Source organism: Platalea leucorodia (assembly GCF_965183815.1).
Source record: "Platalea leucorodia genome assembly, chromosome: 9".
NCBI lineage: Eukaryota > Metazoa > Chordata > Aves > Pelecaniformes > Threskiornithidae > Platalea > Platalea leucorodia.
This window is the reverse complement of record NC_138831.1, coordinates 17,754,379-17,780,457: the sequence shown is the minus strand read 5'-3', so window position 1 is coordinate 17,780,457 and position 26,079 is coordinate 17,754,379. Positions and strand designations below refer to the sequence as shown.

At 64.9% G+C, this 26,079-nt stretch overlaps 1 protein-coding gene across 1 annotated transcript; it reads left to right on the top strand.

The window, feature by feature from the left end:
- Positions 1-1,841: 1,841 nt before the first annotated feature.
- SEMA3F (semaphorin 3F) lies at positions 1,842-25,342 on the top strand. The gene is made up of 19 exons (XM_082321332.1): positions 1,842-1,848; positions 4,934-5,097; positions 14,211-14,371; positions 14,534-14,596; positions 15,473-15,592; positions 16,968-17,048; positions 19,252-19,345; positions 19,736-19,855; positions 21,029-21,168; positions 21,245-21,359; positions 21,562-21,631; positions 21,757-21,901; positions 22,018-22,240; positions 23,012-23,100; positions 23,355-23,396; positions 23,644-23,801; positions 23,881-23,948; positions 24,552-24,685; positions 24,772-25,342. The coding sequence occupies exons 2-19, from the start codon at positions 4,986-4,988 to the stop codon at positions 25,180-25,182; spliced, it is 2,346 nt and encodes a 781-aa protein (XP_082177458.1). The 5' UTR covers positions 1,842-1,848; positions 4,934-4,985; the 3' UTR covers positions 25,183-25,342.
- Positions 25,343-26,079: the final 737 nt, after the last annotated feature.

The following is a 26,079-nucleotide window of genomic DNA, read 5'->3' as shown; positions in this document are numbered from 1 at the left end:
CTGGGGCTCTGAGGGGAAAATAAAACCTCTCCTTAGAAATTCTTTTATCCCAGGAAGCTCTCGTGTATCGTGTTTCGGGCCATTTATTTGTACTGCTGACTGGGGCCATTATGGCCGGGCCGTACTCTGCCGCACACAGAGTGGCCGGGGATGAGAAGCCGGTGACAAACTCCTCATTTTTAAGAGAAAGCCAGAGCAGAAGCGTGAGGGCGAAGGATGGAGCCTGCTTATTTTTGAGGAGCCATCCCTGGGAAAGGAGGTGACAACGGGGTGCAGAACACAGCGGGGCTGGGGCAGACACCCCGTCTGTCTCCTCCTCCAGCCCCAGCGGGTGCCCGGCTGACAAGGTGGCCCTGCCTGGCAAGGTCTGCTTGTGGGTGCCTGCTGCTCTCCGACCTGCGGCCCTTGTGCCAGGATGGGCCTGGCTCCCCCGTGCCCTGCTCCTGCCTGGGGAGCTGGGCTCAGAGGCACCGGGACCACCCTGGGGGGGATGGCCCAGGCCCACCCACATGACGTGTCTAAGATCAGGGCACCTTCCCCTCCAGCACCCTGTTTTGTGCTTTCTCAGCATCCTTAATGCCTCGTTACCCCGCCTGGGAGCAGCGTAGCAGAAGGAGAGGCGGCAAACCTGTGGATGGGACCTCTGAGGCCAAGGGGGAAGGTCTTGCCAGGGTGGGGGGCACGGGGCCAAGCTCCGTGGTGCTTGCAGGGGAGTTGTACCTGCAGGCAGGGGCCTGAGCCGCATCCCTGTGCAGGTGTGGGGGCCAGGAGCCCCTGCGGGGAGCAGCTCCTGCCTTTGCAGGCAGCACTGCAGAGGCCCCCAGCCTGGCGGGAGGAGAGCAGGGGAGCTAAGGCATGTGCCTGGCATCTGAAGGGCTCCAAGGTGCCCAGCTCGGGCTCAGAGGTGCCCCAGAGCTCAGCTGCATGGCACCTGCCAGTCATTGCCTTGGAGAGAAGCATGCTGCAGTGTGCAGGGGGAATGGTGCAGGGCAGCGATCACCCAGGGGCTGGTAGGTCCCAGGGCAGGGGGATGCAGGTGGAATGGTCCTGGGGAGGGATATCCCAAGGGCCAGCAGATCCCAGAGCACAGGGATGCCAGGGGCCCGGCGCAGGGCAGGGATCACCGGTCTCCCCTGGGTTGAGGGCCGGGGGTCACCGGGGGGGGTAACCGGGGTGGGGAGAGGGAGCGAGGTGGGGCCGGGGGCAGGAGCCCCGCTCCCTGCTCGAGGAGCTGCCGTGTGTGGGAGGCGGTTTCTCGCCGGAGCCGGAGCAATCACAAAGCCGCCGGCTCGCCCGGGCTCGGCTCCCCGCTGCCTGCCGCTGCCTCCCGCCGCCCCGGGCCGCCCCCCGCCGCCTGCCTCGGCAGACAAAGGAGAGACGGTGCTTATTTATTCGCGTCCTTCCCGGGGCCGACGAGAGGGTGGTGGGCACCGGAGGCCAACCGAGCCTCCCGCGGCCTCGCCCGGCGGGGCGCCGCCGGCACGGAGCAACAAAAGGCCGGGGCCAGAGGTGAGCGGCAGGGGCGGCGGCGGGGCTCGAACCGGCGGCCCCGGGCGGTGGGCGGGGCGGGGCCGCGGGCGGGGCTATGCAAATGACCCCCGGCGGCGAGCGCACGGGCTGCGGCGCCCAGTCGGGGCCGGGCCGCCGCCGCCGCCGCCCGCTGCCCCCGCCCCCGCCCCGCCCCGCCCCGCCCCGCCCCGCCCCGCCCCGCCGCCGCTCCACGGGCCGGGGCCGCGGCGGCAGTCGCGGCCGCGAGATGGCGGGGGGCCGCGGGTGCCCGGCGCGGCGCTGAGCCCCGCCGCCCTCCACCCCCCCGCCCCAGCCGCCGCCGCCGGGACCCCCGCAGAGGTAAGGGCGGGGGCGGGCGGCGGAACGGGGGCCCGGCGGGGGAGACGCCCCGAGGAAACTTTCCGCCGCTCGGAACTCGTGTGTCTCGTCCCCCGGTGAAGCGGGCAGGTGGGGCGGGGAGGAGAGGAGGCGCGGGGGCTGCGGTCCGGTGCCGGGAGCCCTGCCCCGAGCTGGCAGCGGCACCGGGGGCTTTGCACGCACGGAGGGGGGCAATACCGGGGTGGGGGGGTCTCTGCCGGTCCCCCCGCCTGCCGGTTCCCCCCGCCCCCGGCAGCCCGCGGCTGGGCAGGCGCGCCCCGGTTCCGCTCGGGGCGGGGGGACGGAGCCCGTGGGACGCGGTGCAGGCAGGGAGGGAGGCTGGCAGGGAGCTCCGGGGCAGGGGGGGCTGCGGCAGGGCTCGGCGGCGGGTGGGTGCCCAAGGAGGGGGTGCTGGGGGTAGGGGGACACGCCAGAGACACCCCCCCCCCCCCCCCCCCCCAGCACCGTGGAGCGGGTGGCGTGGGGCAGCCGAAGCCCGCCCCGGTGGGACCCCCCGCCCCGGTGGGACCCCGAGCCCTGGGGGGGGCCGGGGAGACGAGCGCCTGGGGCCGGAGGGCTCTCCCTGGGGACAGGCCAGGCATGCCAGAGGGCCGGCGGCGCAAAGTTGTGCAAAGTTATTCCCCGGGTGCGAGGGGCCGTGGTGGACGATCAACGTTATTTTATTTTATTTTATTTCTTTTTTTTTTTTTCTTCCCCCCTTCCCAGCAGTGGCATCGCACCTTCGGGTGCCATGGCCGAGAGGTGGGGCGGGCTCCCCTCCCGCTGCCCAGCCTGCCCGTATTTCTTTTCCCTCCCAAAAACGTTTCCTGCCCGCTCCTGAGGCCGCTGGGACCAGGCGTGCAGGCAGCCCTGCCTGCGAGCCCCACTCCGCACCCCTCCGCCCTGGGGTCTCGGCCCCCCAAAGGTGTCCCTATTCCTGCCGAGAAAACCTTTCCCTAATTGCTTCGTCTTGGCGGCACTCAGTTGACTGGCCTGGGGAGGGAGGATAAAGCCGAGCGGGATTTTGATCTTCCTGCGGCAGCACCAGCAATGGCCAAACTTTAATTGCCAAAAAAAAAAAACCCCAACCCCAGCCAGCCCGGGTGCTGGAGGGGAGGAACGTGGCCGCTCTCCCCTGGAGTTTCCAGTTTCCCCGAAGCGCAGATGACCCTGGAAATAGAGATTTCCCGGCCAAGGTGCGCTCCAATGGGCCGTTTCCCCTTTTTTGCTTCCTTGGAATTTGCCTTTCCCGGCCGGGCCTGGGTGCCCCCTGCTCGCCGCCGGCCCTTTCCCCCCTCCTCGCCCTGCGCTCGCTGCGCTCCCCTCCTCTCCCTCTTTTCCTTTGTTTGCCATCTCGCTCCCTGTCTCTGACGCGTACGCCGCTCCATCCAAATGCAATAGTGGGATTTGCCAGAATTATTTCCTAAAGCTGCCGGGGAGAGGGGGGGAGGTTTGGATTGGGGGGGGGGGGGGGGGGGATTTAACTGCAACCAACTGGAGTTTCGGCTGGCGGAGGAACTGGGGGCTCCGGCTGTCCCGGCCCGGCGCTGATGGGAAGGGCAGAGCCTGGGAACGGGTGGGAGGGGGGGACCAGCCTGGAAGGGGACCGAATGCCAGTACAATGGAGCAGAGCTGGGTGTGCACAGGGGGAGAGGAGCAAATCGAAATATTTACAGACTCCAGAGGCAAGAGTGTGAAAAAAAAATATTGAGCCCTGGGGAACGGCAGTGCTGCTGCGCTCCGGGTCTTGCCCCGCTGCTCGAGGAATCACGTCGCCGGAGGGGCCGCGGTGGCACCCGCTTGCTGGTGACGGTGCTGCTGCCCTTGTCCCGCTCGGGGCTGGGGCCGGTGTCGTGGGTGCTGTGCGCCCTGGGAGGGGCCAGCCAGACCACCTGGGTGGTGCAGGCTTGCCCCCTTGCAGCTCAGCATCCCTCTCCGGGGGTACGCCGAAGGGTTCCTGGCCATCCACCCGGCACCTTCCCATGTGCCTGTCCTCCGTGGGGCTGCAGGGTGGCAGCTGGTGGAGCCATGGAGGGCATGTCCCCATGGGGATGGCACGGTGGGGACCCCCCGGCACAGCATGCTGGCAGGCAGCACCCATCCCCGTGGCACAGAGCCCCTTTGGCTGGGCTGGCCGGGCGCTCCCTGGATGCCTGAGCCCACCCGGGTACCACGGCATGGCGCATCCCACCCCGGGCGTGTGGCTCCCTGGGGACGCGAGGAGCTTCCCACTGCGGGCCTCCTCCCAAATCCTTCCCTAAGCCTCCTGGAGCCCCCCGGGAGGGTGCTGCCTCAGGAGAGGGACCTGGGCCCGAGGGGACAGCGGGGCATGCCAGGGGCACTGTGTGCTGTGCCGTGCCGGGGTGCGTGTGTGGCTTGCTGGAGGCAGCTTGGCGGACTCCGCTCAGTGCTGGAGCCCCAGGGAGTCCAGCTGCCTGGCACACAGGCAGGGCTTTTTTTTTTTTTTTCCTTCTTTTTCTTCCTCTTTTATTTATGAAAAAAAAAAAAAAAAATCCTTTTTTTTTTTTTTTTTTTTTGTACGTTCTTGGAATAATGAAGTCCAGATTTCCTTCATGTTGGAAAGATTTGATCCCGGCTCTGCTCGCTGTGGCTTTGCTGGGGGCTGGGAGGAGAGGTGGGGGAAAGAGGGCTGGGGATGAGACCCCTCTGGGTGCCGGGGCGGGGGGAGCCAGCCCAGTGGGGTGGGGATGCTGCAGGCTGGGGGGGGCGAGGAGGGATGCTCCTCACCTGGGCAAGGCTCGCTGGCTTGGGTGGAGGAGCACGCTGCAGCGGTGCTCACCACCACGCTTGCTTCACCCTGTGCGCTTGGCTTGGCACCCAAGGAGGGGAAGCTGGGCACCCCCCGATTCCTGCCCCCCACCCCCCAGCCTGTGGAGCAGGATTGGGCTGAGCCCCCCCGCCAGAGCTGGCTCCCAGCCCTCCCTGGAGGATGCTGCATGCCGGCGGGTGATGAAAAATAGGATGGGGAGATGTGGGGCTTGTACCCCCCCGGGGGGTGGTGGGTGCAGCAAACTGACATCCCTCACCCCTGTGCCCTCCTTGGCAGGCTCGGCCCCCCCGGACTCCCCTCAACCTCAGCGCCCAGGCGCGTGCCCACCATGCCCGTGGTCGGCGTCCTCCTCTGGGCCACCCTGCTGACTCTGGGCTGGCGGGCCACCCATGCCAAGGACCACGGCTTCGCCACCCCGAGGGTCCAGCTCTCCTTCAAAGGTAAGAGCCTGGTGGCGGGAGTTGGGGGGCAGGGTGGGACCCCAAGAAAGTGGAGGAGACCAGCAGCAGCCCGGTCCGGGCTGCTCCTCCTCCTCGCCCTGGGGGGCATCAGCAGGCTGCACCCCTAGAAATCTCTGTGGGGATCCATGTCCTGGTGTGGCTGAGCTCCCAGTCTGTCTCCCCCTCCCAGTCTGGGGGGGCTGGTAGCCTGCCCAGGCCCCCCAGCATGCTTCCCCTCACAGGCTGGTGGCTGGGTGGCTCCCTCCATCTGGCGAAGCTGGGTGCTGAGGTGCGGGGAGCCCCCCCGGCAGCGCCCCGAGTCCAGACAGCAGCTTGACGCCGCCCCGGCCCCCCCAGCTGGTATTAACGCCTGGGAGCTGGCAGGGAGCCGACAAGAGGCAGGAGGGGAGGATGCTGGGCAGGGGGGAAGGGGCTTAACCCTTTGGTACCGGGGCTGCCCGACCCACCCAACCCACTCTGGGAGCTGGGGGGATGACCCCAGCTTTAGGGTGCACGTTGGCGGAGGGCTTGGTCCTGAGCTCCTGCTGTGGGGATGCTGAGAAGGGGCGGGATGGGGAGAGTGATGAGGCAGGGCTCGGGGTTGCAAACCTCGAGGAGCAGAACAAAAATTGCCCCTGCCAGCACGGTGTTCGGTGCCGCCGTCGCCCTGGGCCCCGCCGGGGCTGGCTGCCTGCTTGGAAGCGTCCCAGTCCGGGGATGTGTGTCAGGAGGGTGACAGGCACACGGAGTCTCGTGTCTGCCTCCCCTGGGGGTCCCGGGGGAGGTGAGCTGCCACAGGAGAGCTGGGGCCGTGCCACCTGCTCCCGTGCTGTGCCACGCATACCGAACCGGCACACCCAGGGTGTGGTGGCAGAGCCTACGGTGAGCATGGTGGCTCCGGTCCGGCAGAGCCTGGCAGGAGGGGCCAGGGGGCTGACAGCAAACATGGCTCAGGCAGGGTGAGCCGCTGGCGTTAAAAGCTGGTCTCGGCAGGAAAAATGGCTGGTATGAAGAGGCTGGGGACAAGTCCAGGCTGGAAGGGAGTGAGCGGTTCTTCCCTCCGCGGCAGGCACTACTTCTCTCTCCGAAAGGCGGTTTCAGAGGGTTTTTGGGGGCTGCTGCCGTTCTCCGGCCAGGGGTGCGTCCCTCGCTCTGGCTCGGAGCATCTCTTCCTCGCTGCTGAGGCGAGGGGAGGCTCTGGCAAAACCCCGGCTGGACCCACCGCCCTGGCAAGGTGTGTGTTAATGCCCATGGCCATCCCGCAGCCGCCGGCATGCCCAGGAGCAGGATTAATTCTGGATAAGCACGGTTAGGCCTGCTGTGCTGGGAGGTGGGGGCTGGTTTGGGGTTGGGTTTTTTGGCTGCAGTTTGGTGGAGCGGAGGTCCCTGGAGTGTCACCCAAGTGCCCACCTCGGAATCTCCGGTCCTTCTCCCTTCTGCCTGGGGTGGTCTGGCAGGGCTCCCCCTGCCCTCGCTGCCCAGAGGTGAGATTTGTGGTGGGAGAAGGGCCGATTCTCACTTGCGCACAGAGCAGAAATGCCGGTGATGTGCTGGATCTGAGCACACCGGATTGGGAAGGGATGCCGCTTGCCCCTTCCCTGCCTGTGCTCTTGCAGCGGCCACGGCGGAGAATTAGCCCAGGGTCTTCCTTGGGGACCAGCAGGGAGCCACGCGCCGAGCTGCCGGTAAGCAGCTTTCCCAAGTCAATAATCTGTACGTGGCCTCCTCGACACCGTGGGGCTGTGAGACGTGGGGCGGCAGCGGCGCTTCCCAGCCAGCCCAGCCCCTTCTCTTGCATGGGGAGCCAGGGCTGGTGCCCAGATCCCCAGACCCAAATTCCCCAGGGTCGCTGCAGGCGGTGGGGCTGGGCATGGTGTGAGCTGGGCTGTGGGACACTGGTGTGATGAGTTGGGCTGGCCTGCAGGGACATGGCTGTGGTACCGCAGGGGGCCCGGTGGCCGTTGATGCAGGCACGGCTGGAGGGATGCCGCTGGGGCTGGGATGCAGGTCGCCTCCAGCAGCATCCCTGGGCCAAGGCACTGCCCGGTGGGACCGAGGTGGCTGTGGCCTTGTGCTGGTGCCCGGCGGGGTGCCGGGGAAGGAGCTGTGCCGGCGGGAGCTGCCGTGTCCTCCCCGGCGCCTCGCTTCGGCCGCGCTGCCTGGAGCCCCGCCAGACCCGGGAGCGTCTCTGGATTTGTTTGCCTTTGCTTGTTATCGCGCGCCAGAGGTTTGTCGCAGCTCCCCGGGGCCTGCGTCATCCTCTACGGAGCCCCATCGTCTCTGAGTGCTTTAAAAAAACATATATAAAGTAACGTAGCAATAGGAAAGGGGCTGGAGCCAAGCTCCTTCACCCGGTGCAGGGTGATGGGCTGGGCAGGGTCATCCCCCGGTCCTCCCCCCCTGTCCCGTGACCCCCATGATCCCTGTCAGTCTGTCCTCCCTCTCAAGGCTTTCCTGTCCGTGTGTTGAAGGGAGGAAGGTGACCGGCACGGAAAGAACAGCGCTGGGAGCGGCTCCGGCGCGGCTCCCTTTTGCCAACAGCTCTTCCCAGATCCCAGCCCAGTGCCGGCCAGAAATAGGGTGGATATTTTTAATCATCTCCTTGCTAACAGTTCCCCCCCCCTCTCCCGTACACATCCTGCGGTCCGCTCTCCTCCAGGCCTTTCTCTGTGCTGGGGGCTCGGGCACCAGACAGGTCGGTGCTTTCCCCACGAGGATGCAGGAGGTGATGATGATGATGGTGATTCATCCCTCCGTGTCCTGCTCCCCGTCCGGCATGGGAAAAGCGTGCGGGAAGGAAGGGTGGGCTCTCGCCCCGCATCGCCGCGGGAAGCCCTCGAGGTCAGGACTCTCTGTGGGGCTTCAAAGGGGGAGCCGCTCCCCCCGCTGCGGTGATGGGAACAGCCGTGCTGGCACCTCTTGGATAAGCCGCGGCAGAGGTCCAGCCGGGGGGCAGCTCTGGCCAGGAGGGGCCGGGTGAGAGGCCGGGCAGTTCCTGTGGGGGGGGAAAAATCACTTTAAAAAGAATAAATCAAGCAGCGGAGTCTCCTCTTGGCTCTGCTGCCAGCCCCCTGTGTGACCTCGCTCCTGGATGCCTCGTGCCTCAGTTTCCCCTCCTGCCCTGCTGGCATCTTGGCTGGTGGTGGGGGACATCGGCACGCTTGATCCGGGGCGGGGGGTGGCAGATGGCTGGAGAGGAGCCCGGCGAGGGGGCCGTGTCCCCGGGGGCCGCCCAGGCGCCCTCCTAAGCTGCTGCAGCTGTGGGCACCGCTCGGTGACAGTGTGCTGGGATAAACATGGGGGGGGACGCGCGGGCAGGGCCAAGGGCTTGGGGACAGCCAGCCCTGGGGACGTGCCGGGAGGGCTGGCGCCGGCCGTCCCTGCCCTGGTGTGGGTCAGGGGGTGCACTGGACCCCCATGCTGCTCCTCGGACCCCTCAAAGGTGGGGGGGATGCTGCAGTCCCCTATCCTATGCCCTGGGGGACGGGGGCAGAGACACGGGGATGAGCCCTGCGACCTCTAAGAGGATTTCTCTGGCTGGGGCGGTGGGGGACTGCAGCAGGGCCCCCCCACCCGCTGGGACCGGCTGCTGCTGGGGCTGAGCCCCCCAGGCTCCGGCTGCAAAGCTCCATAAGCTCCTTAACCTTCCCCCTCTGTGCGATTTCAGCCCCCCCAAGCCAATATCTAATAAGTTCGTTATCCCTCAAATTAACGACAGGCCTTCTGGAGCAGCACAGCCCTTCCTGGGGTCCTGGCGTGTGCGCGGTGTGTCCCCCAGCTCTGATGCTGCCGGCTCCTGCTCAGAGCACCCCTAGCTGCTTCCTTCCCCGCTGCCTTTTTGGCTCAGAGCAAGCTGCCTGGAAAAGCAACTGCCTTCCCGCCCAGTGCCGTGCCCTGCTCGCAGGGACTGCGGAAGAAAATAATGTCAAAAAATTTAAAAAAAAAAAAAAAAAGCCCCAAAGGCGGCGGGTGGGGACTCCTTAGCTCAGCCCTTTGCTTTTGCAGGGATTGAAGTGTTTTTTCCGAAGCCAGGCTCCTTCCTGAAGGGGTTTTCCTGCTGCCAGAGCATCCCCTGGCCCAGCTCCCCGGTGGGGACCAGGGTCACCGCTGCCGCGTGATGCCTGGTGGGGACAGGGTCCCCCCCTGCCAGCAATGCTCGCTGGGGCACGTCCCCCCGCCAGCGTTTTGGGCAGGCTTGCCGCGGGATGAATCAGCGGTTTCGGCTGAAAAAATGTGGGTTTTTTTTTTTTGTTGTTGTTGGTTTTTTGGCCTGTACCCAACTGGCCGGGTGGCGGTGGGGGGGAGCACCCGGCTGGCCCCGCTTTTATCCCGAGGGATTTGACCGGGTGGCTGCGGCACCTGTCCCCTGCCGTGGGGGCCGGCGGAGCGGGTGCTGGGTGCTGGCACGGGGCGATGCTCCCGGGGGGCTGGAGGTGGCTGGGGGTGGAAGGCAGCGAGCGGGAGCTGGAGCCATTTCATCTCCCAAGCCCCAGCAAGGCAGCTTCGGTTTCCTCCCACCTGTGAATCGGTTAAATGGGAAAAGAGCTTGGCTGGGGGCCACGGAAACTCTCTTATTACATGTAATTAGCTTAATTACATCATAAATAACCCATCAAGGGGTAGCGGAGTGACGCTCAAACAAATAAGCAATTCTGCTTTCATCGAGCGACCCACCCAGCTCTTTGATCAGCCCCAATAACAACAAATGCTTTAAACACGGAGGGGACACATCCAGCCCCCCATCCCTCTCCTGGCATTGCTCACCATCCCTCCCCTCCATGGGGTACCCAGAAAGCTGCATCCCAGATTTCAAGCAGGGAAAAAATTAGGGGGGAGCATCCCCAAAATTTGGGGTGCACTTATAAATTTGTGGGATAAAATACTCTGAAATGGAGCCGGGATTTATCCCTGCTGGGCCAAGCTCCCTTGGGATTGGCGCTGGGCTTCTCCATCGGCATTCTGAGTGAATTCATTCACCCCCATGGAAAGAAAGGGCTCCCAAAAGGCACTGCTGCTGCCAGCCGGGGGGAGAGCGGTTATTGAATATAAACACACCGTGTAATTTACATGCTAATTATGTTGAATGCGCTACAAGCCCATAATTAGAAACTAATTAGGTGAGAGCGCCTGTAATTGGTTTCGGGGGGTGCAGCGATGGTGCACCTGGGGAGGTGACCGGCTCGGGTCCTAATGGCATTAATTCTTCGTGTCAGTGTCCCGGTGATGTCTAGGGGGATCGGGAGGATTTGGAGGCTGGGGTGGGGTGAGCAGCACCCCAGGATGCTCAGTTTATCGGGGACCCCCAAAACCTCAGCCTTGCTTTGGAGATCGGCGCTGGTCTCTGCCGATGGGCGATGGGTAGGGACCGCTCGTCCCTGCCTGACAGGGACGGTGGTGGCAGCCAGCAAGGGCGGAGGTGCGGGCAGCTGCCGGAGCTGTAAATTCAGCCCGAATTTGGCTTTCTGGGGGGAATTTGGCTTTGCAGAGCATGTAATCAGGCAGTGCCGCTCACCACCACCGCGGGCAGAGCTGAGCATCGCCCTTCATTGCCGGCCAAGGGTCTGACAGGTTCCTGGCCACTGGCATCTCTTGAGGGCGCAGGGTAATTAAATCTCAATGCCTGAGGCCACCAAACGATGCTGAGGAGGCAACTCCCAGAGCGGGGCTTGGTGGGGGCTCAGTGGGATGCTGCGAGGGGATGGTCCCCAGGGAGGCCACCCCGGCTGCCATGCCGGGCGGCTCCTGGTTCCAGTGCTGGGCAATTAAAATGGGATTAGGCTCCCGGCCAGCTGGGAAAGCTCCGCCAGTGCCGGGGTTGGTGGCGGGGATGCGGGAGGGAATATGCTCATCAGGGCGCATCCGCTAACGAGACGGCTTCTCCGGCCCCCGGGGACGGGCCTCCCCTGCTCTGTCCCCGGGGACCCCCCGTGGCTGCCGGGGGCAGGTTTTGGGGCGCAGTGGTGGGGGATTAGGTGGGGGGGCAGTTCGGGAGGTCAGAGGTTGGGGCGGGGGCTCACCCACCCCTCTGTCCCCTTTGGAGAGGGCGTCACGGGGCAGTGGGTCCATCACCGCCCCGCTTTGGGGGTGCCCCCTCTGATTGCTGGGGCATGGGGGGCTGAATGGGGCCTCTGGTGGGGGGCTGGGGCCCTTTGTGCTGCTGGCCCTGGCCCCGGCTGAGCCCTGGGGCCAGCCATCCTGATGGATATAGGATATTTGGGATCTTTGCTGGCACGGGAGCTTCTGCCACCGGGTGTCCTGGCGCTGCCTGGCTCAGCCCCAGGGTCCTGGCTGGGAGGGGAGGACAAGGATGGGAGCACGTCCCCCGGGGAGGTTGGACATGGCGTCCCCGGGCCAGGCAGCAGTGGCAGATGCGGGGCTGTCCTGGCCTCGGGGCTCCTGCCTGATTTAGCTGCCATCCCTGGCTCTGCCTGCCTGCACTGTGGTTGTCTCTGCCCCAAGCAGGGTGGCTGGGTGCATGGTTCCAGCACTGGCAGCGGGTCCCCAGCACTGGGGACGACCTCTCCTGCTGTGCCTGTGTCACTCCGCTGCCAGAGCCACCCTGCCCTTTCCTGGCTCTGAGCTGCATCACCCACCAACACCAGCGTCCCTCCGGGGGAAGCCGTGACAAATTGATCCTGCGCCCCCAGAGCACTGTGTGGGGCACACGCATGTACACACGCGTGCACACGCACACACTGCACGGGGCACAGGCACACACACAGGAGCACACGCATGTTGTGGGGCACACCCATGCACGCACCCACCTGCACATGCATGCTGCGGGGGGCACAGGCCTGCACAGGAGCACACGCACGTGCACACACACACTGCAGGGCACACCCATGCACACACGCGTAGACACACACTGCATGGGGCACACGTGCACATGCAGACACATGCATTGTACAGCGCGCTCACCTGCACTCACAGGCACGCACACATACTTTTGTACACATGCACACATGTGCACGCAGAGTGGGGCACGCATGCACACACATGCGCACACACACACGTGCGGTGTGGGGTGCACACACACACACGCACTCTGCACAGGCCAGCGAGGCAGCTGAAGGCCATGGGGCAGGCAGGGACTGGCCCCAGTGCGCCATGGGGAAGGCAGGGGACACCGTGGGAAAGGCAGAGGGGATGCTGCGGGTGGCGGGTGAGCCAGCACTGGCAACAGGGAGCATCTGGAGCCCAGATGGGACAGGCAGGAGGAGGAGCGTGCCGTGGGGCAGGCGAGTGGGCAGCCCCTCCAGCCCCCCATCCTTCATGCTGCACCACCCCACCCTGCCATGGCAGGGGGCACCCCCCAAACCACCAGCCCCTCCACATGCCCACCGCACTCACCCCATCCATCCAGCCCCGGCAGGCGGGCGGACCCCCGGGCCACGGGGAGGCTGATGTCACGTCCCGTGACGCCGTTTCCCCGCAGCGTGCCCCGGCGGGTTTCCGCCTCGTGGTGCCTGGCACGTACTGGCCCCACCGCTGCAGCTGAGCAGTGCGAGCAGGCTGCAGATGCCCTGCCGCGGGGCTGGGGACCGGGGAGCAGCACTGCCAGCCGTGGGACAGAGCGAGTTCTCCCAGTGACACTGCCGGGCATGGATCTGACTGCGCCTGAGCACCCCTGTGCCCCCTTGCCATGGGCTCCCATGGAGACCCTCCTTTTCCCTGGCCAAGTGGGGAGTCCCCAGGGCTGTGCAAGGGGGTCCCTGGCACCACAGCTGTGCAGGGAACAGCCCCCCGTGCCATCCCTCCTGCTCCCCAAAAAGGGCAGACCCCCACGTCCCCAGGGTGCCCAGGATGGGAAGGGACCCTGGGGACACCTGTGGGACGTTGCCAGCCCCACATGGGGTTGTGAGGTGGGAGGTCAGGGAGATCTGCAGGCACTTGGCATCACGGCTGGGAACAGCATCTGGCCGCTGGAGCCCTGCCCGGCTCTGCCTGGAAGCTGGCGTGCTTCTTCCCGCTACCGACCTGCAGGACCCTGCTCCACTCCCACTGGGAAAGGGGGGGGTCCCCAGGGGCTGCCACCAGCCCCAGGCCAGCCCCGGCACCCGGCGCCTGCACAGGGCATGCCCCTGTGTGGAGGGACAAACTCTGGAGGGTGAGGATGCTCATGGGGCCAGTGTCCCATGGGGGTGGCATCCAAAGGGGGTGACACCTAAAAAGGGGGTGGCATCCAGGGCAGATGGCATCCCATGGAGGTGGCATCCAATGGCTGGGGATGGCATCCAAAGGGGGTGGCACCTCCAAAGGGGGTGGCATATGGGGAAGATGACATCCCATAGAGGTGGCATCTGATGGCTGTTGATGGCATCTGATGGCTGTTGATGGCATCCAAAGTGGTTGGATGCCACGCTCCAAAGGGGGTGGCATCCAGGGCAGATGGTGTCCCATGGGGGTAGGATCCTCTGTCTCACTCGTGCCCTGGCCCCTGCCGCGTGGTCCTTGGCACCGGCCCACATCATCTGCAGCACTTCTGCCTTCCATCTGGCTGCCTCATTGCACTTGTGAATATTCATGACCCTCATTATCCTCTTTCACTCGTTGCTCCCACACTCGGGCTAAAAATAACTTCCCAAGGGGGGGATGGGGTGCGCGGGGCGGGGGAGAGGCTCGTCCCCTCCCTGGGAGCTGGCTCCTTGGGGTGCTGGCTCCTTGGGATCCCAGCTCCCTCATCCGAGGAGCCAGTGGCCTTGTTGGGACATGGGGACACAGGACAGGAGATGGATGATGCCGGAGATTTTGGGAGCTGCAGGGTCTTGGCTGGGGTTCCAGGGAGCTCCCTGCTTCCTGCCCCATCTCAGTGGGGAGCTCCACTCCCTGCTGTGGGGTGCTGGGTCTCCTGAGCCCAGGTCCTGCTGCCTCCTCCCCTGGCCACCCTTGGTTGTCCCAACCAGCCATGAGCATCTCCATCATTGTCCCACGTCCCACGCAGAGGTGGCAGCATTGTGGCGCTGATGGAGCGGGATTTGGGGGCTGGAAGGTGGGCACCTCCTCTCGCAGGACGTCCTCTAGCCAGGACCAGGCTTGGATTCAGGGGCAGGGGTGGCACCGGGGGAAAGGCAGAGGTCCCCGGGGTGCTGACACGTGCCCCTTTCCCCCCACAGAGCTGAAGGCGACAGGCACAGCGCACTTCTTCAACTTCCTCCTCAACTCCAGCGACTACCGCATCCTGCTGAAAGACGAGGACCACGACCGCATGTACGTGGGCAGCAAGGACTACGTCCTCTCACTGGACCTCCACGACATCAACCGTGAGCCCCTCATTGTAAGCTGCCATTGCAGGGCACGGGTGGAAGGGGGGGCAACTGGGCACCTGGGGGGGCATTTTAGATGCCAGGGCCAGAGCTCAATGGGCATCGCTGGTGCTGGTGGGAAGAGGTGGGGCTGGGTGGGATCCCTGATCTCCCCTGGGCTGGTGTCTCCACAGATCCACTGGCCTGCATCCCAGCAGAGGATCGAGGAGTGCATCCTGTCAGGCAAGAACAGCAACGTGAGTGACCACCACAAACCCTCTTCTGGTAGCGACAGGGGGGCTGGTGGCTAGCACTGGTTGGGGATTCGTGTCCTCGTATCCTACCCTGGAAAAGTCATCCCCCAGGTCCCCTGTAGCTCAGCAGCACCTGTGGCCGTGCCAGGATGGGGTGGCACTCCAAGGTGTCGCTGTGTCCTGCCACCTCTTCTGTCCCAGCCATGCAGGTCCTGCAGAACTGCACGGGTGGGCAGGAGGACAAGCTCCCCACGCTGCTTCCTCCTGCCACCCAGGGCTGGGCCCTCCAGCATGCCAGCTCATGGCCCATGCCAGCCCCTGACCTGTGCCGTCCCATGCCAGTTGCCACTCCATGCCAGCCCATGACCCATGCCAACCCGCTGCCCCGTGCCAACCCATGACCCATGCCAGCCCATGACCCATGCCCGTCCAATGCCGCATGCTAACCTGTGACCCATAGCAACCCATGACCCATGCCAACCCATTGCCCCATGCCAACCCATTGCCCCATGCCAACCCGTGCCCCATGCCGTCCCATGCCCCATGCTGTCCCATGCTGTCCCATGCCCCGTGCCAACCCATGCCTCCAGGCCAACCCAAGACCCATGCCGGTCCATGAGCCATACCAACCCATGACCATGCCAACCTATGGCCCCACCCCAACCCATAGGCCCATGCCATGTCCCATGCCAGCCCATGCCCCATGCCAACCTCCCACCTTCCTGGCTCCTTGGCCTGCTTCCTCCCTTCCCCAGCTCCTACCCCGTGCCAGGGGCTGGACCCTGTAGTATCCACCCCAGCGCGGGTGCTGGCAGGCAGTGGGAAGGGGGGTGCCCCTCTCCCCTTGCCGGGGTTGGCACCCCCTCCTCTACTTCCCAGGGAGAGTGCGGCAACTTCATCCGCCTGATCCAGCCCTGGAACCGGACCCACCTCTACGTGTGCGGCACCGGCGCCTACAACCCCATCTGCGCCTTCGTCAACCGTGGGCGCAAAGCCCAGGTGAGGGGGCAGGGGGGACAGAGGGGTGCAATGAGCCGGTGCCCGGCCCGGTGATGCTGGCGCAGCCGCCATGGGACTGCAGCGGGGTGCAGGAGGGCGGCGCAGCACAGCTTGGCTCTGCCAGCTGGTGCCAGAAGGTTTGGGGGGCAGAGGGTTGGGGGGCAGCAGCAGGCTGGGGGGTGACTGTGGCTAATGATGCCGTGCTGCCGAGCGGGGCTGAGCCATCTCCGCAGACCAAGGACTTCTCTTCACACCGGAACCGGACTGCCCCGGGTGGACCCTGACGCCAGCTTCCATGCGATGTGCCCTCCCGCCCCGTGGGCCACAGACACCGCTGGATCTCTGTTGGGGCGAGGGTCATGTCCTCCCCTGGCTTCCCACCCACCACTGGGCCACCAAGCCCCTCGCCGTGGATGCAGAGGATGCCCGGTACCATGCCAGTGCCGATGTTGCACAGGGAGAGCCGTGGCAGGGGCCATGCTGGCATGTGCAGCTGTGTTGTGGGTGTCCCTGGATGGATGTCTTCTGGCCCCGAGGACCTCAGCATGCAGCAAGAGGGTGACGTCGAAGCCATGTGCCACTGGGCTGGATGCACAGCAGACAGAGGAGCGCTCTCGAGATGACCCTGGGAGGGAGCTGGTCTCTGCGAGTAGCCCTGAGTGGGTGGCCCTGAGTCCTGCGAGGTGTTGGTTCCCTCTGCGCTGGGTTGGCAGGTCCCGGGCTGTGTCCTCTCCCGCGGTCGGAACGACCTGGGTGCTGCCAGCCCGAGCCGAGGGAGGAGCACGGCGTTGGACATGGAGGATGGGCATCTGCCCCAGTGCTGCTCGAGCCTGGCATGGGCACCGAGAGAGACGGATGCTGCTCGGGCCACACTGGACTGAGACTGGATTGGGATTGGATTGGGACCAGTGGCAGTGGCAGCATTTGAGGAGGACCAGGGGTGCCGGTGCAGTTGAGGACAGCATCGTGTGTCCCCTCCAACGGAGCCAGCAGTGGTGCGGCACGGACACGGGGTCCCAGTGACCCCCACGGTGCCGGTAGCTTCCTCCATGCCGTGACTTGATGCTGGGGCGTTGCTCCTCTGCACGGGGCGCTGCCAGCTGGGTGGCAGGTGCCAGCGTTGTGTCCCCAGGTGTGAGCCCAACCTGGCTGGCTGCAGGCAGCCGTCTCTTCTGCCCTGCGCTAGGGCACCCCAGTTCTGTGGGAGAGAGCAGGATACATCCTGGAGAAGCTCCTGCTGGAGGCCAGCCCAACCCGGAGCATCCGGGGACCCCCGCCAGCACCCCTGCTCTTGGGGTTCCCCCGCCCGCCCCCGCCCTGGGGGGTCCTTCCCCCCCTGCTGGCGCTAACTCTCTGCCCTGCTCCTTTTCCCCAGGGGTTTCCGCCGAGCCAGCCGGGAGGCCGGGAAAACAGATCCGCCGACGGCCCCCTCAGCCCAAGACCAGCACAAAGCAAGGTGGGAACTGGTCTGGGACCCCGCCGCAGCCGTGCCCACCTCTTCCCCGGGCCACGCTGGAGCCATGGGCTCCTTCTCCTTCCCACTGGCATGCTTCCGACCCCCAGGCCGGGCGCCCTGTGCCGTGGGCATCCCCTCTGTCTCCTTCCCTCGGCACAGCATCCTCCAGCCACCAGCCTGGTGTCTCCACTCTCCTTCTCTCACTAACTCCTTCCTACCAGGCTGCACACAGGTCCTCTGTGGGGAACACTGTCAGGGACGGTGGCTCCCCCGGCTCCGCCGCTGGCTTTGCCTGGCCCTGGGCTTGCTGTGTCCCTTGGAAGCAGGGCCACGTGTTGGCAGAGCCATGGAGCTCCAGATAGTTCAGGGGAGGGTGCCAAGGCAATGTGCAGGAGGTGTTTTGGTAGGGTCTACAAAAACACTGCCGAGGAGCTGCTTCGCCCTGCCCTGGGAGTGGCTTGTGTCATCCCAGTGGACAAGTAGGCTCAGGGAGGCGATGGCGTCCCCAGCTTCTGGGGACACCCAGCATCCAACCTGCCCTGACAGTGTCACCCCCAAGCCTCTCCCCTCCAGACTAACGTGGGTCGGTGCATGGGCCGGGAAGCGCGTGGGGCGCGGGCACCCTGCAGCAGCCTGGGGCTCCCCCTGCCTGTCCCTCTGCCCCCCCGCCCCTCCGCTCCGAGGGCGGGTGGTAGGTGGGCAGTGGGCGATGCTCGGCCGCGAGCATCTTGCTGGCTGCGGGCAGCTCCTGCTGCCAACTTCCCCAGTGCCAGCTGGGGAAGCACCATTGCCATTTCAGCCCCCTCGGGCCCCTCCAGTTCCTCCCTCCCTGCCAGATCTGGTCCCGGCATCCGCAGGGAGAAACTCCCTGGTGCGGCTCCCCGTGCCCCAAGTGGGGGCTCACTGGGGGCTGCCGGCACCCACTTTCTGGCAGCTCCGATGCGTTTCAAGGCACGTTAGCCAAGCGGCAGTGCTGGCACCATGACGGCTGGTGGGTTGCCCAGCCGGGACGGTGAGGTGATGTGGCCGGGGCCAGGACTGTGCTGGAGAGCCACGTTGTCCCTGCGAAGGGTTTGCCCAGCTCGGGAGCGGGGCTGGTGCCGGGCAGAGGCGTTTGTGATGGTGATGGTTGCGCAGGCGGCGCGGTGCAGTGGTGGGGACGTCGGAAGCACAGCTGTGCCCATCTCTGGGGCTGGGTGCCCCAGGAGGAGCTGGTGCCAGCAAACCTCCGGTGGGAGATGTGTGCAGTGAGCATCCAGGCTCCCCACCCCTTCTGCCCTTCCCGGAGCCCAGGGCTCTGCCAGGACCCTGCTCGCCTCTTGACAGAGGGTGACCGCCACCATGTCCATCACCCTGGCATCAAAGCCAGGGCACCGGGCCAGCGGGCAGCTCCACCAGCTCAATTTGGTTGCCCGAGGTGCCCTCCATGCCCAGGCTCCCTGCGAATGCTGCCATGCTGCTGCTTCATCCTGGCTGCGGGGGTCCGTACACCAGGGGTGAGGGGTGACCTGGCTGGGCCAGCCTGGCCCTGCCTGCCCCCAGCCGGCACTGGCAGAGGATTTTGCGTGCGTCTCTGGAGGCAGTGTGGGTCTCGCCCCTGGCTGGGGACGCGTGACGGTGCTGGGGATGGCTGCGGGGAAGGCAGAGGCGACGGGGAGACGACTCCTAATGGCGTGGAGCAAATTCCCCTGGAGCAGGCACAGCATCTCACCGCGATGCCACTCCAGCGGCGCCCACTGGAAGACAACGGGTCATGGCAGGAGGAGCATGGTGGGTCCAGCATCCAAGCAGTGCCACTGGCCAAACCCCACCTGCCAAAGCCACCGGAGCTGTGTGACCTGGAGCCAGCCAAGCAGCACCCCATGATGTGCAGCACAGCCGGCCGGAGCAAAGAGGCAGCCGGAGGGAGATGTTTGCCCAGAAGCAGGCGTGAGGGATGGATGCCCCATTTCAGCCTAGTGGCTCAGCCAAGTCTCCAAGCAGTGGAAGGCATGGAGAAGTACCCAGCAACCTCGGAGGAGTAGCTCATGGGGGCTTCAGCTTCTCAGGAGACCTGCAGACCCCCGGTGTGGTCCATCTGCATCCTTCCTCACTGCTGGGCTCCATCCTGGAGGAGGCTGCCCCTCCCAGAGGGCTTCGGAAGGTGCCACGGGGGTGGAGGGGTGAAAGTGTAACCAGCTTCTCCATTTGCTTCCTTCTCCAGGATTATATCTTCTACCTGGAGCCGGACAAGCTGGAGTCGGGCAAGGGGAAGTGTTCCTACGACCCCAAAGTAGACACCGTCTCTGCATTAATAAGTGAGTCCTGTAGCTCCCCAGGGCCAGTGCTGCCTGCGTTGGGCAGAGGTAACACGCAGGCAAGGTGGCACAACTGCTCCCGGCATCTTCCTGCATTGCCCAGATATCCCTAAGGAGTCAGGCTCCTGCCCCTGCTCCAGCTGCGGATGGCCGGGTGCCCAAGATGCCCAGTCCTTGGGCACCTGAGCCAGCAGAGGTGGGGGTCCTGGTTACAGACCAGTGCCAACCTCCTGAGCTCTCTGGGATGGCCACAGGTCGTGGGTCTTGGTTGCCTGATGGCTACTGGCCAGGGCTGGGACTGGATGGAGCCTGGAGCCTGGGGCAGTGGGAGAAGATGGGTGGGTGGATGGGACTAGGTGGGAGCCCCCGGATGATCTCTGCCCTCTGCAGATGAAGAGCTCTACGCTGGTGTCTACATCGACTTCATGGGCACGGATGCAGCTATCTTCCGCACCATGGGCAAGCAGACGGCCATGAGAACAGACCAGTACAATTCACGCTGGCTCAACGGTGAGTTTGGGGTGTCATTGGCCCAGGTTGCCTGGAGACCTCATGGCTCCAGCCCTAGAGATGAGACACATGATGTTGTACTGCGTCCTTCTCCCAGGAGAGAGACAGTAGCCAGCACGGGCAGGTGGATGGGTGGTGGTGTGGGATGGATGGATGGATGGATGGATGGATGGATGGTTGTTTGACAGTTGATGGATGGGTGGACGGATGGGTGGACAGATGATGGATGGATGGGTAGATGGACAGGTGGATGATGGATGGGGGATGGATGGATGCATGGGGGATGGATGGATGGATGATGGAGGAATGGATGGGTGGGTGGGTGGATGGATGGATGGATGGATGACGGACTGATGATGGATGGATGGATGAGGGATGGATGGATGGATGGATGATGGATGAATGGATAGATTGGTGATGGGTGGGTGGGTGGGTGGATGGATGGATGGATGGATGGATGGATGGATGGATGGATGGATGGATGGATGGAAATCTAGGACAGATGGGCAGAGGGATAGCTGTGTGGGGCACAGTGACAGACGTGCCAGGGGCTTTGCTGGGCAGTGGGAGCAGCCAGCTGGTGAGAGATGGGGCTGGCTCTGCCGGAGTCTGTGCGTGGGTTTCTGCAGGGCTGAGATGTCAACCATGTCGCCTGCGATCAGTGACCCCAAGCGCTCATCCTGCCCCCCTCGGAGCACCTCTGCCCACGGGGCAGCAGCTGAGTAAACAGAGCAGAGCAGATGGGCTGATCCTGCCGGGCCGGGGAGCCAGCGGGGCGGTAACCCGAAGAGGGGGAGCTGTCAGCGCAGGCTGGGCACCGGCTGATGGATGGCAGGGAGAAGCTTCCTGAAAAACTTCCAGGCTGTGTGGTTCCTCCCCAGGGGAGAAGACCAGTTGCCACCACCCTGCTCATAGAGCTGCTGGAGCCCTCCACCCTGTGGACCTCCCAGGGACCTCAGGGATGCTCTGAGCCCCTCCTGGAGCACCGATGACCACCAGAGAGACCCGGTTCCTCAGCCTGCCTCTGCAGATCCAGCTCTCGCCCTGTGACTGTGGCAGTGCTTTTCCAGGAGTGGGGCGGTGCCGGAGCGGGGGGGGCTCAGCATCGCACTGTGGCACGGAGCAGGGGGTGCCGCTGGGCTGACCATGCCATGCCGTGCCATGCCGTTCCAGACCCAGCCTTCGTCCGCGTCCAGCTCATCCCTGACAGCAGCGAGAGGAACGACGACAAGCTCTACTTCTTCTTCCGAGAGAAGTCGGCCGATGCTCCGCTGAGCCCTGGGGTTTATTCCCGCATTGGGCGCATCTGCCTGGTAGGTGGAGCAATAGACAGGCAGGGAGCAGGCAGGGGATCAGGCAGGGCTGAGTGCAGGGGTTCCTCTGTTGCAGAACGACGACGGGGGCCACTGCTGCCTCGTGAACAAGTGGAGCACCTTCCTGAAGGCCCGGCTTGTCTGCTCTGTGCCGGGACCCGACGGGATCGAAACACACTTCGATGAGCTCCGTGAGTGGGCGAGGAGAGGGCTGGGGGCCTTCTGCACCTCTGTGGGCTTGGGGGGCACCCCGGGATGGGCTGGAGACTCCCTTGCTGCTCCCCACCTCTTACCTCTCCCACGTGGAGCTGCTCTCCCCCCTGCCCCCACATCTCTGGGTGCAAGGGGGGTCCCCCCTCCCTCATGGTGACACCCCCATCTTTCTGTCCCAAGAGGACGTCTTCATCCAGCAGACTCAGGACACCAAGAACCCTGTTATCTACGCCGTGTTCTCTGCATCAGGGTGAGTGCTGACCCTCCCAGCACGGAGCAGCGGAGGGGGCGGTCCCCAGCTGGGTGGGGGTCCCAGTGATACCGCGGTGGCGGGCAGTGCCAAGCCAGAGGGTGGCAGCAAGTCCTTCCTCCCAGGTCGGTCTTCAAAGGCTCTGCTGTCTGTGTCTACTCCATGGCCGACATCCGCATGGTCTTCAACGGGCCCTTTGCGCACAAGGAGGGACCCAACTACCAGTGGATGCCATACACAGGCAAAATGCCCTACCCCAGGCCAGGCACGGTAAGTACCCCCCGGGCACGCACCGAGAGGTGAGCCGGCGCCTGCCGGGCAGCTGGCAACCTCGTTCCCATGGCTGGATACTGGGTCACTGAGGGCTGGTGACATTTGTGCTGCAGTGTCCCGGGGGGACCTTCACCCCATCCATGAAGTCGACCAAGGACTACCCTGACGAAGTGATCAACTTCATGCGCGCGCACCCGCTGATGTACCACGCTGTCTACCCCACCCACCGACAGCCGCTGGTGGTCCGCACCAATGTCAACTACCGCTTCACCACCGTGGCCGTTGACCAGGTGGACGCGGCAGACGGGCGCTATGAGGTGCTTTTCCTGGGCACAGGTACCCACGCCGCGCACCGCGGGGAATGCAGCATGCTCCGGCGCGGCCCCGGAGGGCATGGGCACCACCAGGGCTGGCCAGAGCACGGTGCCCTCCGCCATGCTGGAGCGGGGCGAGGGGCTGAGACCCGCCCCTGAGATCCCTGCTGGTCCTTGATGCTCCAGCCTGGTCCTTCCCCTGCCCCAGTGCCCATCCCACAGACCCACCATCCAGCCTGGTCCTTCCCTTACCCCAGCCTGGTCCTCTCCTTGCCCCAGTGCCCACCCTAGGGGCCCCACCATCCAGCCTCACCCTTTCCTGACCCCACTGCACATCCTATGGCCTCTGTGATCCAGCCTCATGCTTCCCATTGTCCATCCTAAGCCCGCCATCATCCAGCCTTGTGCTTCCCCTGCCCGATTGCCCATCCTAGAGGCACCAGCATCCTGCCCTGTCCTTCACCAGCCCCGGTGCCCATCCTGGGGACACTGTTGCCCAGCCTGGTGCTTCCCCTGCTCTAGTGTGCATCTCAGAGCCCCTGTGATCCATCCTGGTCCTTCCTCTGCCCCGGTGCCTGTCCATGGCTGCTGTCCCCACTCTGCCGTGGGTGGTGACCTGAGCCAGTATGCTGCACCCCAGGCACAGCCACCCACTGCGGCAGGAGAGAGATGGGGATGGGCTTGGGGGGTTCCTTCCTTCCCCCCAGCCCCAGCAGAGACCCCCTTCCCAGGAGGGGAGGGCGCAGGTGCCCAGGGGTGGCACTGAACACCCGGGCACTGTGGTGTTTTGCAGATCGGGGCACCGTGCAGAAGGTCATCGTGCTCCCCCGGGATGACATGGAGACGGAGGAGCTCATGCTGGAGGAGATTGAAGTGTTCAAGGTAAGGGTTGTCCTGTCCACCCTCCGCTGAGTGTCCTTGACCCAGCCAGCCAGCCCCTTGGGACACCAGCCAGCCCCTTGGCCGGCTCTGGAGGCACCCCAAGCATTGGTCCTCCTACCTGCTGTCCCCTCACAGCTCCCCCTGCCCGCCCCGCCTGCCCCTGCTGCCTGGGGGGTCTGGGGTGCCCACCCTGGGGCTGCAGCGTCAGGCCAGGCGCTCCCCCATCCATCTCCTTTGCTCCTGCTCCCATCTAGGTGCCGGCACCCATCAAGACGATGACCATCTCCTCCAAGAGGGTGAGTCATGGTGCGTGGCAGGGGGCTGGGCAGATCCCACCACAGGCCCAGCTGTGGCACTGCCTGGCATCACCGCAGCACCAGAGCGGTGGCACACGGGTGGCCCCAGAGCGAGCTGTCTCTGGTGGCCCTGGGTGGCTCTGGTGTCTTGGTCGGTCCCAGTACCGGGAGGCTGCAGCTCACTCTGGGAGGTCCTTGCAGGGTGGGGACGAGATGACATCTCACCCTGTCCTCTTTGTCCCAACAGCAACAGCTGTACGTGTCCTCGGCCGTAGGTGTGACCCACCTGGCCCTGCACCGCTGCGACGTGTACGGGGAAGCCTGTGCCGACTGCTGCCTGGCCCGGGACCCCTACTGCGCCTGGGACGGCAGCGCCTGCACCCGCTACTCCACCTCCTCCAAGAGGTATGGGGGGCCAGGGGAGAGCAGCAGGGAGGGACCCCCCAGCCCCAGGCTCCCCCGCTCACCTCCTGCCTCCCCACAGGCGCAGCCGGCGGCAGGATGTCCGACACGGCAACCCCATCCGCCAGTGCCGAGGCTACAACTCCAATGGTGAGTGAGGGCTGGGCGCAGCCCTGCGGCACGGGGGACAGCAGGGGGGTGTGCTGGCGGCACCAGCCAGAGGGGGACATGGGTGGATGGATGCCTTGGTGGGTTGATGGTTGTGTGTGGGGATACATGGGAAGAGACTGAGCATGGATGGATGGATGGGTGGATGGATGGACTGGGGAGGAAGATGAGCGTGGATGGGTGGGTCAATGGATGGATGGAAGAATGGATGAATTGATGGAAGAATGGATGAATTGATGGAAGAATGGATACCTCAGACACGACGATGAACATGGATGGATGGATAAATTGAGGATGAGCACAGATGGATGGGTTGGTAGGTGGGTGGATGGGCAGGATGGATGGGTGGATGGGCAGGATGGATGGATGGATGGATGGATGGATGGGTGGACAGACACCCTTGTGGAAGCATGGCTACACCAGAGGAGGAGCACACTTGGTGGGTGGCTGGGGAGCAGGCAGACCCATGGCTGGAGGTGGATGGGAGCATTCCTTTGGAGAGCAGGTGGGCTGGGCAGGAGGGCAGTGGGGCAGGGAGCACAGAGGTGCGCGTGTGACCCGGCTGCCCATGGCCCACCCCTGCAGCTAACAAGAACGCAGTGGAGGCCGTGCAGTACGGGGTGGAGGGCAGCACCGCCTTCCTGGAGTGCCAGCCCCGCTCGCCTCAGGCCAGCATCAAGTGGCTGCTGCAGAAGGACAACAGTGACCGGCGGAAAGAGGTAGGGCAGGGTGCTGCGCCAGGGATGCCGGGGGTGCCAGGGGTGCCAGGCGCCAGCCGGCTGAGCCATGCCGCCTCTCCCCCCAGCTGCGGGTGGAGGGCCGGGTGCTGCGGACGGAGCAGGGCTTGCTGCTGCGCGCCCTCCAGCTCACCGACAGTGGCCTCTACTCCTGCACCGCCACCGAGAACAACTTCAAGCACACGGTGACCAAGGTGCAGCTCCGCGTCCTCAGCAGCCGTGCCGTCCACGCCGTGCTGGTTCAGGCGGAGACCCCCCCTGGCCTGCCAGGTGCTCCCACTCCCCGCTACCAGGACCTGTTGCAGCTCCTCACCCAGCCCGAAATGGGACTCCTGGACCAGTACTGCCAGGGCTACTGGCGACACACGGCTGCCAGCCCCCCCCAGCCGCTGGCTGGCCTCAAAGCCAAGGAGCAGCAGGACCAGAAGAAGCCTCGAAACCGCCGGAATCACCAGCCAGAGACCTACGGGCATACATGAAACCATCATCAGGGACTTTGCTAGCACAGTGGTCTATTTTTCCCCCCTTTTAATATTAAAAGTATCTATAAATAAATATATATATATATATACATCCACGCACACACGCACGCAGACACACGCGCTCCCCACTCCCATGGGAGACGATATTTATTTGTAGATTGTACATAGTCACTGAGGCAATGTGACCCCCACCTCCTGGCCCCAGGGAGGAGCGGGGACCCCCGGGGTGGCCGCAGCCAGCACCGCTGTCTTCCCCCCCGATCCCAGGACCCCAGGATCCTGGCATGCGGGGACTGCCGGGCATCGCGGCCGCTGTCTCCCCCCGAGCTGGGGCACGGCACCACACTGGGGGCCAGAGGTGCCGGGTCCTGGTGCCGGATGGGGCTGATGCCCTGGGGAGGGGGACAAACTCCAGCCGGGGGGATGAGGCAGGGGGAGAGGTGGCACTGGACAAGGTCTGCCCCCCGCAACCTGAGCACGGCCCTTGCAGCTTTGTCCCTCAGTTTCCCCACCTGGTTATTGAGGAGAAAGTGCTTTCTGCAGGGAAGCTCCAGGCAAGCCTAGAAGGGGGCTGGGGGGGGAGGGTACGCAGCCCCATCCCCATCCCGGGGTCTTGGCTGGGGGGAGACAGGAACCTTGAGACAGGACCCAGGTATCCAGGCCATGGTGGGGGCTCGGCTGGGGTCTTTGGGTGGGAAAGGGAAGGAGAAAGGGCCATGCCGGGGTAAAACCTTGGGCAGCCACTGGCACTCACTGGCACCAGCACCCATGGGCATTTGGGGCACCCAGCCCATCAGCCGCCCCCTCGGGGCACTCTGGTGGGTGTGGGGGGGTTGTAAATGGTTGTACATGGGGAGCACAGGGACAGCCAGGGCCAAGCAAGTGCCCCCCACC